Source organism: Dipodomys merriami, unplaced genomic scaffold (assembly GCF_024711535.1).
Source record: "Dipodomys merriami isolate MVZ:Mamm:240054 unplaced genomic scaffold, mDipMer1.0.p SCAF_27, whole genome shotgun sequence".
NCBI lineage: Eukaryota > Metazoa > Chordata > Mammalia > Rodentia > Heteromyidae > Dipodomys > Dipodomys merriami.
Window position 1 is genome coordinate 6545990 of NW_027204159.1, and position 15136 is coordinate 6561125.

Genomic DNA, 15136 nt, shown 5'->3' on the forward strand with positions numbered 1-15136 from the left:
GTCACTTCCGGCCTGGGTGTTTGTTTGGACTGGAGAAGGGAGGCGGCGGGCGAAGCGCACGTCGAGCGGGGGAGCGGCGCTGCCTGTGGAGATCCGCGGAGGCCGACAGGATTCGTTGGCTGCCGTCCCCGCTGCCGTGCACTGGGTGAGGGGTCCCTTCGGGCGGTGCAACGAGAAGGGTGCGGCGGCCCTCGTGGTCGAGGGACAGCACCTCGGAGACGGCTGAGGAGCCGAAAGGGTTCCCCCAGGTTGCTGGCCCTGGAGTGCCGCTTTACCTCCGTCGTTCCTAGCCTATTTCCGCCAGTCTGAGGGATAAGCCTAGGTAGACTTCATTTCTTTCTCCTCCGAGAAATGGCCGTCGCTTTTTTCTCATTGTCATTATTTATGATTTGGATCTCGCAGCCCTCTATCCGGGTCCTTGGTGACGCGCGAGGGTTGCCGGGATAGCACTTAGTAGCGTTCCTCAACCCTCAGTCTGTTTCTCCTGGCTTCCCCTCCCGGCCTTGTACCCTTTCTCCTGCCCCCCTACTGCCGCCTCGGCAACAAAGCTCATTGTTTCTACCCACTTTACGCCTGCGCGTCGCCACGCGCAGCTCCTATCCGCTGCGCGTGCGCGCTCCTGCCGAGGGTGGGGTGGGAGAGAGGGGCGGGGAGACTGGCGGGCTGGCGTGGTCCAACGGAGCACTCCCTAACCGTCGAACGGCCTGTATCGTTCAGTCTCTCTGGCCTTTTTCTTCCATCTCTTCGCCATCCCTAACCCTTCCTTGGGATATTATTGACTCCCATGCTCCAGATAGGAGGGCCTTTGTCTGGGGGTGCTAGGGAACCCTTACTGTAGGAGGGCTTTGAGCTAAATTAAGGATCTATCCAGGTCCTCTTTACCATTCACGAATAAAATCTCCTCCACAGCCACCATCAGAAAAAAGGGGGGGGGGAACTTGTAAAGTTATTTTTAAAAACAGTTGTTTCAGCTGCCAGCAGTAATTTTCTCATGAATACTAAAAGGTGCCTTCTCTGCATCCTCGTGTTTTCCCCTGATTTTGCAGCCCCATCTCACAAAAACTTAAAACTGTAGAATTTACCTTGGGGGGCGATCTAAAATATCAGACAGCCTTTGACATTTATTTCAGCAAAAACACATTCTCATTTCGTTTTTATTGGCTAGTCTTATGCTGTGAGAGAGTTGTTTTTCACGGAATTCATTTTAGCTGTTGATCAGGTGTTTAAATTCTCATTAAATAACTTTAGAAATGTCATTGGATGTGAGTTCTGTTTGCCAGTTGGAGTCTAAGGATTTTTGGTGAAATGGTATTTGTTGTTTGGTAGTTCATGCTTGTGAAAGGATTTGGGGGCAGTCTTATTTATTGTGACCTTGAACACAACTATAAATACAACTATTTCTCACAACCAACACAAATAAAGATAGGTAACACTCCAAAAAATTATAGCCTGTTTATTTCTTTAGGGGATGGGGGGAATGGCGATTTACTGTAATGGTTAAAAGGCTGTGCATATTGATCCCTGAGAACTCAGATTGAGGTATGTAATTTCTACCCTCTTTGAGACAGAGTAAGTGTATAGCAGTTTTTTTTTTTTTTTTTTTTTGGGGGGGGGGTCTGGTCATGGGCCTGAACTCTGGGCCTGGGCGCTGCCCATGAGCTCTTCAGCTCAAGGCAAGCGCTCTACCACTTGAGCCATAGCACCACTTCCTGCTTTTTTTTTCTGGCTTTGAACTGTGATCCTCAGATCTCAGCCTCCTGAGTAGCTAGGATTACAGGCATGAGCCACTGGTGCCTGGCTGCCAGGCATTTTTAAGTGATTTTAACAGATGGTAACTATTTAATCAACAAGTAGAAGTAAGCACTACAATATGATGAAGCCAACTTGAAGTAACTTGACCAATACCACATACTAGGAAGAGAATTAAAATCCAAGGTGCTGTATGTACTGCATGTGATTTTTTTTTTGGGGGGGGGGTCCGGTCATGAGGCCTGAACTCTGGGCCTGGGCGCTGTCCCTCAGCTCAAGGCTAGTGCTCTACCACTTGAGCCACAGCACCACTTCCGGCTTTTTTCTTTTTGCTTATGTGGTGCTGAGGAATTGAACCCAGGGCCTCTGGCATGCAAGGCATGCGCTCTACCACTGAGCCACCTTCCCAGCCCCACTACTGCATGTGATTTAAGGACATGTGAGTGATATGTGGGTGGTTAATACAGCTATTTAACTCTAGTCCTTCTGAGTTTGGTTCAAAATTAGTGTCCAAATCATTCATTTCCTATCATCTGGATCACCTGTATAGCAGGTGTTTGCATTTATACAACACAGTTTAGGCTTTTTTGTTTTTTCTTAAATTTCCTCATTGTTTAGTGTTGTCCAGCAAAGTAGACATTAACCACATGTGGGTATAGAGAACTTGGAAATTTTAGTTGGGGTGTGTGTATGTCTGTCTGTTTCTATCTCTGTCTGTCTGTCTCTATCTCTGTCTCTCTGTCTGTCTCTCTCTGTCGTCCTAGAGCTTGAATTCAGGGCCTGGGCACTATCCCTGAGCTTTTTAAGTTCAAGACTAGCACTCTACCACTTGAGCCGCAGCACCACTTCTGGCTTTTGGTGGTTAATTGGAAAGAAGAAACTGACATATTTTCCTGCCCAGGCTGGCTTCAAACTGCTATCCTCAGGTTTCAGTTTCCTGAGTAACTAGGATTACAGATGTGAGCCACTGGCACCTAACTGTTTTGGTTGATTTAAATGACTGTATGTAGTTAGTGGCTCTCGTATTGATGGCATGGGTTTGAAAAGGTTTGAATTGCTTCTGCTTATTTTTTATATCAATTTATATAAAAACATTAGGATGGGGTTTCTTGGTTTTCTTTGGTTCTGGATCTGTAGCTTGAACTCAGAGAGGTGGTGCTGTCCCTTAGCTTTTTTGCTCAAAGCTAGCACTCTGCTACTTGTGACACACTTCCACTTCTGGCTTTTTGCTAGTTGATTGGAGATAAGAATCTCCAGGATTTACCTGCTGGTTTGGCTTGAAACCTCAGAGCTCAGCCTCCCTAGTACCTAGGATTACAGGCATGAACCATCAGCACCCAGCTTCTTGTTTTGTTTTTGCAGTACTGGGGTTTGAACTTGGAGCTTTACTTGGTAAGCAAGCACTCTACTTACTGCTTGACCCACACCTCCAGCTAGGTTGGTGAGCTTTTTAATGATGATGGTGAATGGTGAGCCCACCTTACTTTATCTAATCTTAATCACTTTTGTTACACTGTAGTTGAGATTACAGTTATAGCCTACAGGTGAGAGACCTGCAATTTTTACCTTGTACATTTTTTGGAAGTAATGGCTATTTGGATATAACATCATTTGAAGACAATACCAAGCTGTGGATACAGGCAGGCAGGCAGGCCTTGGGTGGCAAACAGGCCTTTGGTAGCAGTGAAGGAGAAATATACAAGAAACACGCGTTAGTCGTGATGGCACGACTATGATTTCAAGGGTCTCTTACACCTTATAGGATGGACATTCCTCTGCTAGAAATTTTATCTCTTAAAAGTGATTTAATATACACCAAGGCGGAAAATTGTTATGTGTCAGATGCTCTACTTAGGTACTTTTACAGTTACCCACTTTTCAAATAAGGAAACAGATGGGTTAAGTAACTCATCCATACTAACACAGCTAATAAGGTATTCTGGATCTAGCAACCATACTTTTTTGGTGGGAGTGTGTGGAGTGATACTGGAGTTTGAAATCAGACCTTTTACTTGCTAGGCAGGTACTCTACTACTTGAGCTGCACTCCAGCTTTTTTTTTTTTTTTTAACTTAGTTTAATTTTTCATGTATGGTTTCACTCTTTGTTCTCCTACCTCTACTTCTTGAGTAGCTGAGATTACAAGCATTCTGCTATCACACCTGGATTAATTTAGATGAGATTTCATTAACCCTGCCCTGTTTGACCCTGAAGAGTAAACATCCCATCTCAGCCTCTTGAATAGTTGTCAATACAGGTGGGGGCCACTGTGCCTTTTGTTGTTGTTGCTGCTGGGGCTTGAACTCAGGACCTAGGCACTGTCCCTGAGTCTCTTTTGCTCAAGGCTAGCACTCTGCCACTTTGAGCCACTTCCGGTTTCTGGTGGTTAATTAGAGTTTCATGGACTTTCCTGCTTGGGCTGGCTTTGAACTGCAATCCTCAGATCTCAGCCTCCTGAGTAGCTAGCATTACAGGCATGAGCCACTAGTGACCAGCTTGTTTTTGTTTGTCAGTGTAGAAGAACAAAGACTAATGGAATTTTTTCCCCCCAAAGTTAGGTCTGAACCTAGATTTTTTTGGATTTGCCAGGCAAGTGCTATACCACTTGACATATTCCCTCCTCCCCTCCAGACCACTTGCCCTCCCTCCATCTTTTTTTCTTCCTCCTCTCCGCCCCCTTTTGCAGTACTGGGGCTTGAAATCAGGGCCTCACACTTGCTAGGCTGTCATTCTTACCATTTGAGACCTCTAAATTTTGTTTTTATTGAAATAGAGCCTATAAGCAAGGCTAGCCTTGAATGCACAGTCCTTCCTCAGATTTGCTAAGTTCTGGGTTTATACTTACTTGCCACATAACAGACTTCCAGGACTCCTGTGGGAATATATTTCTTTTTAACTGCTAAAAAGACTAGTATGTTAATGCATATAACCTGTATATTATATGTGTGTATATGCTACTCAAATAAGGTGCAAGAGTCAAAGTAGTTCAAAGTGGTGTCCTAGGGAATAAGAAAAAGTGAAGGCAATTGGGCACTGGTGGCTCACACCTGTCATCTTAACTATTCAAAGCCAGCCTAGGCAGTAAAGTCCATAAGACTCTTCTCAAATTAACCATCAAGTGGAGTACTAGCCTTGAGTAAAAGAAGCTCAAGGACAGTGCCTAAGCCCTGAGTTCAAGCCCCAGGACCACAAAAACAAAACAAAAAAAAAGGATCAAGGTAGATTAATGAAAGAAACAAGAATTTTGAATTTTAATGAGAATTTGTAAGAAATCAAGCTCAGGAAGATAGATGGTAAAACAATCATCTTCTATACAATTACTTTTTTTTTTTTTTTTTGGCGGTTGTGGGCCTGGGTGCTGTCCCTCAGCTCTTCAGCTCAAGGCGAGCGCTCTACCACTTGAGCTACAGCGCCACTTCCGGTTTTCTGGTGGTTTATTGGAGATAGGAGTCTCATGGTCTCTCCTGCCCGGGCTGGCTTTGAACCGCGATCCTCAGATCTCAGCCTCCTGAGTAGCTAGGATTACAGGCATGAGCCACCGGCGCCCGGCTTACAATTACTTATTTTTATGCTATGAGGTTTGAACCCGGAGACTGGACACTATCCCTGAGCTTTTTAGCTCAAGGTTAGTGCTCTACCACTTGAGTCACAGTTCCACTTCTGGCTTTTTTGTGTTTAATAGGAGATAAGAGACTCAGAGTATTTCCTGCCCCAGCTGGTTTCGAATCCAATCTTCAGATCTCAGCCTCCTGAGTAGCTACAATTACAAATGTCAGCCACTGGCACCTAACTGTCCTGTTTTTGTTTTTGTTATTTTTTAAATTAGCATCAGTTAGTTCTACAAGGGAGTTTTGTTGACATATCTCATATTTACATTCAGTGTACCTTAATTAGACCTGCCACCTCACCAGCTTCTTGGGTTTCTTTTTCTTTTTCTTTTTTGTCTGTCATGGGGCTCAAGGTGAGCGCTCTACCACTTGAGCCATAGCCCCACTTCCAGTTTTCTGGTGGTTAATTGGAGACAAGAGTCTCATGGACTTTTCTGCCTGGGCTGGCTTTGAACCATCATCTTCAGATCTCAGCCTCCTGAGTAGCTAGGATTACAGGCTTGAGTCACCAGCGCCCAGCTCTTTTTGGGTTTCCTTTTTTTTTTTTTTTTGGTCAGTCGTGGGACTTGAACTCTTGGCCTGAGTGCTGACCCTCAGCTCTTCAGCTCAAGGCTAGTGTTCTAGCTCTTGACTCACAGTGCAACTTCCAGCTTTTTCTGCTTATGTGGTGCTGAGGAATCGAACCCAGGGCCTCATGCAAGGCAAGCATTGTACACTGAGCCACCTTCCCAGCCCCACTTGTGTTTCTTAAAGAAGTGGTTTGATGTTCATCAGATCTGCCCTTCACTTGGTGGTTTTCTGCCTTCTACTATTAATATACTTCTCCATGTCTTCTTTTCATATGTTGTTTTCAAGATAGTTTCTTACCTGTTTTTTAATTATGTCTAATTTGATTCCAAACCCATTACATTTTAGGCATATGCCTGTATTATCAGCTACTTGGGAGGCTGAGGCAGGACGACCAGTAGAGTCTTGAGTTAAAAGCCAACTTTGGCAATATACATACAAAGTTTTTAAGCTGGGCACTGGTGGCTCATGCCTCTTAATTCTAACTACTCAGGAGGCTGAGATCTGAGGATGGCAGTTCTAAGCTAGCCCAGGCAGAAGAATCCCCGTGAGACTCTTATCTCCAATTAACCAGTCAAAAACTGGAAGAAGAGCTGTGGCTCAAAGCGGAAGAGTGCTAGCCTTGAGCAAAAGAGCTCAGGGACAGCATCCAGGCCCTGAAATCAAACCCCACAACTGACATACATACATAGAGTTTTATAGTGGGTTGTGGTGGCACACCCCTATAATCCCAACCCCATGAAAGACAGACACAAAAATAAAGTTAATATGAAAAATAAAGTACAAAGTATTTCCCTAAAGTAAGTCTAGGATATAGATCCACAGAGCACTTGCCTAGCTACTTCTAGCTTTTTCTGCTTATGTGGTGCTGAGGAATTGAACCCAGGCCTCATGCATGCGAGGAAAGCACTCCACCACTGAGCCACCTTCCTGGTCCCCTTCCTTCCCCCCCCCCCGTCATTTTTTTTTAATGCAATATTTGATATTGAATCTAGGTGAAAGGTATGTGGGTATGTGTCTGTTGTACTATTTCGATTTTATTTTGTCTGTTGTGGGGGTTGAACTCAAACCCTTGAGACTATCCCTTAGCTTTTTTGCTTGAGGGTGGGCCTCTAACGCTTTGAGCCACAGAGCCACTTCCAGTTTTCTGGTAGTTAATTGGAGATAAGAGTCCCATGGATTTCTTGTCTGGGCTAGATTCAAACTGTGATCCTCAGATCTCAGTCTCTTGAGTAGCTAGTATTACAGGTGAGAGCCACTAGTGTCTCGTCCCTAAAGCAAGCATTATATTTTTTGGAAGTAATGGGTTTTTTTTTTGGGGGGGGGGTCTGGTAGTGGGGCCTGAACTCTTGGCCTGGGCGCTCTCAGCTCAAGGCTAGCGCTCTACCTCTTCAGCCACAGCGCCACCTCTGGCTTTTTTCTTTTTTGCTTATGTGGTGCTGAGTATCGAACCCAGGGCCTCAGACATGCAAGGCAAGCACTCTACCACTGAGCCATCTTCCCAGCCCCGGAAGTAATGGGTTTTGAACTCAAGACCCTCTTGTTACCACCTGAGCCACAAACACAGCTCTATTTTAATTTTTTTTGTAGCTACAGAATTCTTCAAAAACAGGATCATAGTACTAAAATGCATAATCACATAATTAAAGAATTTTAGAACAGGGCTGGGAAGGTGGCTCAGTGGTAGAGTGCTTGCCTTGCATGCCTGAGGCCCTGGGTTCGATTCCCCAGCACCACATAAGCAAAAAGAAAAAAGCCAGAAGTGGTGCTGTGGCTCAAGTGGTAGAGCGCTAGCCTTGAGCTGAAGAGCTGAGGGACAGCGCCCAGGCCCAGAGTTCAGGCCCCATGACCGGACCCCCCCCCCAAAAAAAAAAAAAAAAAAGAATTTTAGAACAGCGGGGCACTGGTGGCTCACGCCTGTAATCCTAGCTACTCAGGAGGCTGAAATCTGAGAATCACGGTTCAAAGCCTGGGCAAGAAAGTCTGTGAAACTCTTATCTCCAATAAACCACTAGAAAACCGGAAGTGGCGCTGTAGCTCAAGTGGTAGAGTGCTAGCCTTGAGCTGAAGAGCTGAGGGACAGCACCAGGGCCCCAGAGTTCAAGCCCCACGACCTACGAAAAAAATAATCTGATATATTAGCAGGGTTTAGGTAGTTACTCAGAAGGCTGAAATTTGAAGATTGAAGTTTGAAGCCAGCTTGGGCAAGAAAGTCCATAAGACTCTTATTTCCAGTTAGCCAATGAAAAGCCAAAAGTGGTGCTGTGTCTTAAGTGGTAAAACACTAACCTTGAGCAAAAAAGTCAGGGACAACACTCAGGCCTTGAGTTCAAGTCCACAACAAATGAGTAAATAAAGTTAAGGGACAGCTGGGTACTGGTGGCTTATAGCTGTAATCCTAGCTGTTCAGAGGCTGAGATCTGAGGATTGTGGTTCAAAGCCTACCCAGGTAGGAAACTGCATGAGACTCTTACCTCCAATTAACTACCAGAAAACTGGAAGTAGAACTGTAGTTCAAAGTGATAGAGCACTAGTCTTTAGCAGGTAAGCTTAAGGACAATGTCCAGGTCCCTGAATTCAAGCTCTATGACCACCACCAACAACAAAAATTTGATGTATAACCTAATGTATTAAAAAATACCTTGAGCTCAGTGATTGTAGACTTGTCAGCCTTATGGTTTTTATTTGGTTATTGTGTTTTTATTTGGCTAGTTATAGCCAGAAATCTGGTTACCAGTTGTTTCTTCCCTCAGCTGTCTATGAATATTAGTGCCGAGGTTCCCTTTCATTTATATTGGCTTCAGTTATGATTTGTATCTTATGTATGTGGGAGTCTGGGAGGTTCCAAGCCAGATTAGACTCCATCTCCACAGAGGAAAGCTGGACTCAATGGTGTCCCAGCAACAATGAGAAGCCTAAAGTAGGTGATTGAGGCTCAGCTAGGAGCCTACATGGGAAGTGAGATCCCAGCTCAAAAATAACCAGCAAAATACAGAACCTGTTGCAATTGTTTTGGAAAGGGAAAGAGAGAGTGACAAAGGGTATGAGGTGATTGAAACATTGTAAGCATGTAGAAAGATAATAATGAAATCCCCCCTTCCCCAAGTAATGTTAGCTAATAGCCAGCAAAAAACGGGCCTTGGAGATGTGGTTCAAGTGGTTGAGTACTACTCTAATAAGCTCAGGGTTCTACATTGAACCCCAGTGCTGTCACACAAAGGGAGATAGATAGGGGTCCAGCTAAATAAATTAAGAAATATATACATGGAAAACAAAACCAGGGTCTGGGAAGGTGGCTCAGTGGTAGAGTGCTTACCTTGAATGCATGAGACCCTGGGTTTGATTCCTCAGCAGCATATGAATAGAAAAGGCTGGAAGTGGTGCTGTAGCTCAAGTGGTAAAGCACTAGCCTTGAGTTGAAGAGTGGAGGGACAGTACCCAGGCACAGAATTCAGGCCCCATGACCGAAAAAACAAACAACAACAACAACAACCAACACCAAAGTTGTCTTTGTGCCTATTATCTTAGCTACTGGTTCAGGGCCAGTCAAGGCAATTACTAAACTGTATCTTCAAAAATAACCAGCAAAAAGTAGGGTGAAGGTATGGCTAAGTAAATTGTAAACAAAACAAAACCCTATATTTGACACGTTTTACATATATTAAAAAGGATTCAATGAACTATGTGCTGGTGACTCATGTCTATAAGACTAGCTACTCAGGAGGCTGAGATCTGAGGGTCACAGTTCAAAGCCAGCCAGGCAGAGTCTCCATGAGACTATTATCTCCAGTTAACCATTCAAAAAACCAGATGTAGAGTGCTAACCTTGAGCAAAAGAGCTCAGAGACAGCACCCAGGTGCTAAGTTCAAACCCTACAACTGACAAAAAAAAACAAGGATTCATCAGGGAACTTGAGACAGAGGAGTTCAACACAGACCTGGAGCAAAAAGCAAAAAAATGGGCTCTGAGAGATTCAGAGCTAAATTGCAGGACTGTGAACCTAAGAGGTTGCTAATAGTTTGATTTTACTTTCAGTCTTTTGATTGATTAAAATCAGTTTCAAAAAGAATTTTTGGGCTGGGAATGTGGCTTAATGGTAGAGTGCTTGCCTAGCATGCATGAAGCCCTGGGTTTGATTCCCTCAATACCATGGAAACAGAAAAGGCCAAAAGTGGTGCTGTGTTTCAAGTGGTAGAATATTAGCCTTGAGCAGAAGAAGCTCAGGAACAGTGCCCGGGCCCTGAGTTCAAGCCCTAGGACTGGCCACTATATATATATAGTGTCTATAGTGTGTGTGTGTGTGTGTGTATGCATGCTTATATATATTATCATTTCCTATAATGAATAACTATTTTAGATCGTGCTGTGTGTGTGTCTGTGTCTATGTCTGTCTGTGGGTATCCTGAGTTGCTTTTTTTTTTTTTTTTTTTTTTTGCCGGTCTTGGGGCCTGAACTCTGGGTCTGGGCGCTGTCCCTCAGCTCTTCAGCTCAAGGCTAGCGCTCTACCACTGGAGCCACAGCGCCACTTCCGGCTTTTTCTGTTTATGTGGTGCTGAGGAATCGAACCCAGGGTCTCATGCTTGCAAGGCATGCACTCTACCGCTGAGCTACCTTCCCAGCCCACTCCTGAGTTGCTTTTGCTCAAGGCTAGCACTCTACCATTTGAGACACAGTGCCAAGTCTAGCTTTTTTAAATAGTTTATTGGAGATAAGAGTCTCATGGAAGCCAGGCGCCTGTGGCTCAGGCCTGTAATCCTAGCTACTCAGAAGGCTGAGATCTGAGGATCTCGGTTCAAAGCCAGCCCAGGCAGGGACATCCATGAGACTGTTATTTCCAGTAAACCACTAGAAAACCAGAAGTGGTGCTGTGGCTTAAGCGGTAGAGCGCTTATCCTGAGCGGAAGAGCTCAAGGATAGCGCCCAAGCCCAGAGTTCAAGCCCCGCCACCGACCAAAAAAAAAAGTCTTATGGACTTTACTGTCTGGGTTGGCCTTGAACTTCAATTCCCTCTCCTCTTAGCCTCCCAAGTAGCTAGGATTATATGTGTAAGCCACCAGTTCCCCCCTTCCCCCCCCTTTTGTGTGTGTGTGTGTGTGTGTGTTAAGTATTTTACTTTGTCTATGTATGCAAATGCTAGTACTGAAATTTGAACTCAGGTTATTCTGATTACTCAGCATTTTCCCTCTTGAGCCATACTTCTTTCTTTTTTTTTTTTTTTTTTTTGCTACCAGCCCCTAGCTAAGTGCCTTACTGTTAAGTTATATCCACAACTCTAGCCGTAGCTATTTCTTTCTTTTTTTTTTGGTCAGTTGTGGGGCTTGAACTCTAGGATTGGGCACTGTCCCTGCGCTCTTCAGCTCAAGGCCGGCGCTCTACTGCTTAAGCCACAGCGCTACTTTTGGTTTTCTAGTGGTTTATTGGAGATAAGAGTCTCACGGAGGGGCTGGGAAGGTGGCTCAGTGGTAGAGCGCTTGCCTTGCATGCATGAGGCCCTGGGTTCGATTCTCAGCACCACATAAGCAAAAAAAAGAAAAAAGCCGGAAGTGGCGTTGTGGATCAAGTGGTAGAGCGCTAGCCTTGAGCTGAAGAGCTGAGGGACAGCGCCCAGGCCCAGAGTTCAGGCCCCACGACCTGACCCAAAAAAAAAAGAGTCTCACGGAGTTTCCTTCCCCTGGCTGGCTTTGAACTGCGATCCTCAGATCTCAGCCTCCTGAGCAGCTAGGATTACAAGCGTGAGCCACCGGTGCCTGGCTTGTAGCTATTTCTTTTTCTTTTCTTTTCTTTCTTTTTTTTTTTTTTTTTTTAGGTGGTCCAGTTGAAGCCAGCCTGTGTGGGAAAATCTTAGACTCTTACTGCCAGTTAATCACCCAAAAACTAAAAGTAGAGCTGTGGCTCAAAGTGGTCGAGTGCCATGAGGGGGAAATTCAACACCCAGGCTCTGAATTTAGGGCCCACAACTGACTGCCCCCCCTCCAAAAAAAAGACAACTAGTAGTGGCATTGCACCTGTATTCCTAGCTACTTGGTGTTTATTTGAGGATCCATGTTTGAAGCCTTCCTGGACTGGAAAAGTCCATGAAACTCTTATTTTCAATTAACCACCAAAAAACTGGGAGTGGATCTGTGGCTTAGTGGTAGAGCACTAGCTTTGTGCACAGAAGATCAGGGATAGGACCTAGGCTCTTGAATTCAAACCCCAGGAGTCACATACACACACACACAAATCATAAGAAGTTTTCCAATTATCTGATCTGATCTGTCTTTCCTCTAACCACCTTACTGTGATGCCTGGTAATAATATATGCTCAGAAAGAATTGAAAGAAGTCGGGTGCTGGTGGCTCACGCCTGTAATCCTAGCTACTCAGGAGGCTGAGACCTGAGGATCACGGTTCAAAGCCAGCTGGGGAAGGAAAGTCCCTGAGACTTATCTCCAATAAACCACTAGAAAACCAGAAGTGGCTCTGTGGCTCAAGTGGTAGAGCGCTTGCCTTGAGCTTAAGAGTGCACGGACAACGCCCAAGCCCAGAGTTCAAGCTCTATGACCAAAAAAAAAGAATGACTAAATTAACTATATTGTTCTACTTTTAAGGTTAAAAACGACAACTAACGCCAACCATGAAAGATCCAAGTCGCAGCAGTACTAGCCCAAGCATCATCAATGAAGATGTGATTATTAACGGTCATTCTCATGAAGATGACAATCCATTTGCAGAGTACATGTGGATGGAAAATGAAGAGGAATTCAACAGACAAGTTAGTTTTTGTGTACAAGCATGTACTTTTCTGTAGCACATAATAGCCTTCGAAGAATGCAGTTGTAGCCAGGCACTAGTGGCTCATGTCTGTAATCCTAGCTACCAACCCAGGCAGGAAAGTCCATGAGACTCTTTTATTTCCAATAAACTGTCCCCAAAAAAGCCAGAAATGGAACTCTGGCTCAAGTAGTAAAGTACTAGCCTTGAGCAAATGAAGTTCAAGGACAGCTAGACCCTGAGTTAGCTCCAGGATTAGCAGGCATATGCGTGCACACGTGTGTTTATTGAAATTATTTGGGTTACTTGTTTCATCTCCTACCCTGGAGATTCTGACTCAGGAGAAATAGGGTGGGAAACTTTCAAAAAGCTCCTAGATAATTCCAGTAAGCAATCAAGTTTAGAAAACACTGCCTATGCAGTTTAAGAGAATTCAAGAATTTGGAATAGACAGGCATACATAATAGGATGCAAAACGGACAGTTTTTCACCTGAGAGCCCTAATTCATCAGCTTAAACAATTGGCAGCACTGTTTTCTGTAGAGAATGCTCATATATTGTAGCATGTTTTCATCTTCCTTCTTATTCCATTCCCCTTTCCCTGTCCAATCATGGTTTTAATAATCAGTATCTAGCTTTTTTTCTCTATATCGAGTTGTACAATCCATAGTAAAACTGATTGTCACTAAGGAATTCAGATTAGCCCTGCCTTGCCCTATCAGCTAAAGATGTTTTTCTAGGCACTGTAGGAGTTGGATAAGGGCTTGTAGTACGGTTTCATGGGAAATTCTGATATACATTCCTTGAAGAGAGTACTCCTTTGTTATTTCTTCATTACCAGTTGATGAAAAAAGCATTCTAAGAATAAGACCTAGAAAACCTTTAAACAGATCTTCTCAGGTCTTAATGCTAAGCATTTTTTTCCCTTTGCACAGAAGCAAAGAAAGTATGATTTATTATTTTAGAATTTCTGGTGGTGGGGCTGGGAAGGTGGCTCAGTGGTAAAGTGTTTGCTTTGCATGCATGACCTGGGTTTGATTCCTCAGCATCACATAAGCAGAAAAAGCTGGAAGTGGCACTGTGGCTCAAGTGGTAGAGTGCTAGCTTTGAGCTAAAGAGCTGAGGGACAGCGCCCAGACCGGAGTTCAGGCCCCCAGGACTGACCCCCCCCCAAAAAAAAAAATTCTAGTGCTGAGGATCAAATCCAGGGCCTGTGCATGCTAAGGACAAACTCTACCATTGAACAACCTCTCTCAACCCTGACATTATGGTTTGGGGAGAAATTATTTTTCAGTACATAAGTTTGAATTCACAACCTTGAGTTTCAGTTTCACCACTGTATAGAGTATGTGTGTATACACACATGTGTGCCAGTACTAGGTCTTGAACTTAGGACCTGGGCACTGTCTCTCATCTTTTTCACTCAAGGCTAGTGCTCTGCCACTTTGAGCCATGGCTCCACTTCCAGCTTTTTGGTTTTGGTGATTAATTAGAGATGGACTTTCCTGTCCAGGCTCACTTCAAACTGAGATTTGAAGATCTCAGCCTCCAGAATAGGATTATAGACATTAGCCATGGGTGGCCCACCTCCCTTTTTTTTTACCCCCCAGTAATGGGGCTTAAACTCAGGGCCTGAGCACTATCCCCTGCGTTTTTCTGCTCAGTTCTAGTGTTCTACCACTTTGAGCCACAGCTCCACTTCCAGTTTTCTGGTGGTTAGACATGAGTCTCCTGCCCGGGCTGGCTTTGATCCTCAGATCTCAGCCTTCTGAGTAGCTAGGATTACAGGCATCAGCCACCAGCACTTGAACTATTTTTGATTTTGAGACAAGGTCTCAAGACTGGCCTTGATCTTTGCTAGGATTATAGGTGCATACCTATACCTTTAATTCTTTTTGCTTTTTTGGTGATATGGGGCTTTCAACTTGGGGCCTATTCCTTGCTAAACAAACATTCTGAGGGGGAAAATGATGGAAAGGTGATGCTGATCAAGATGCTTTATACACATAACGGGGCCTGTTACCCTAGCTACTCAGGAGGCCTCAGCCCCCTGAGAATCGTGGTTCAAAGCCAGCCCAGGCAAGAAAGTCCATGAGAATCTTACCTCCAATAAACTACTAGAAAATTGGAAGTGGTGCTATGGCTCAATTGGTAGAGCGCTAGCCTTGAGCTGAAGAGCTGAGGGACAGCGTCCAGGCCCAGAGTTCAAGCCCCATGACTGACAAAATAAATAAATAAATAAAAATTAAAAAAAAATAAAGGGGCCTGTTAAATTTAAACCCCTTTCATACACTATGTGATTCTTTTTTTTTTTTTTTTTTTTTTGTCGGTCGTGGGGCTTGAACTCTGGGCCTGGGCGCTGTCCCTCAGCTCTTCAGCTCAAGGCGAGCGCTCTACCACTTGAGCTACAGCGCCACTTCCTATGTGATTCTTTTGTTTCTATCATATGTTCTTCCCCCA

At 44.5% G+C, this 15136-nt stretch overlaps 1 protein-coding gene across 1 annotated transcript in view; it reads left to right on the forward strand.

Annotated features, from left to right (window-relative positions):
- Paip2 (poly(A) binding protein interacting protein 2) overlaps positions 1–15136 on the forward strand; it is a 20737-nt gene continuing 5601 nt past the window's right edge. Inside the window, exons 1-2 of the mRNA XM_070036129.1 lie at positions 1–145; positions 12514–12677. Coding sequence (XP_069892230.1) covers positions 12540–12677 — 138 coding nt within the window. The 5' untranslated portion in view covers positions 1–145; positions 12514–12539. The remainder of the gene's footprint in view (positions 146–12513; positions 12678–15136) is intronic.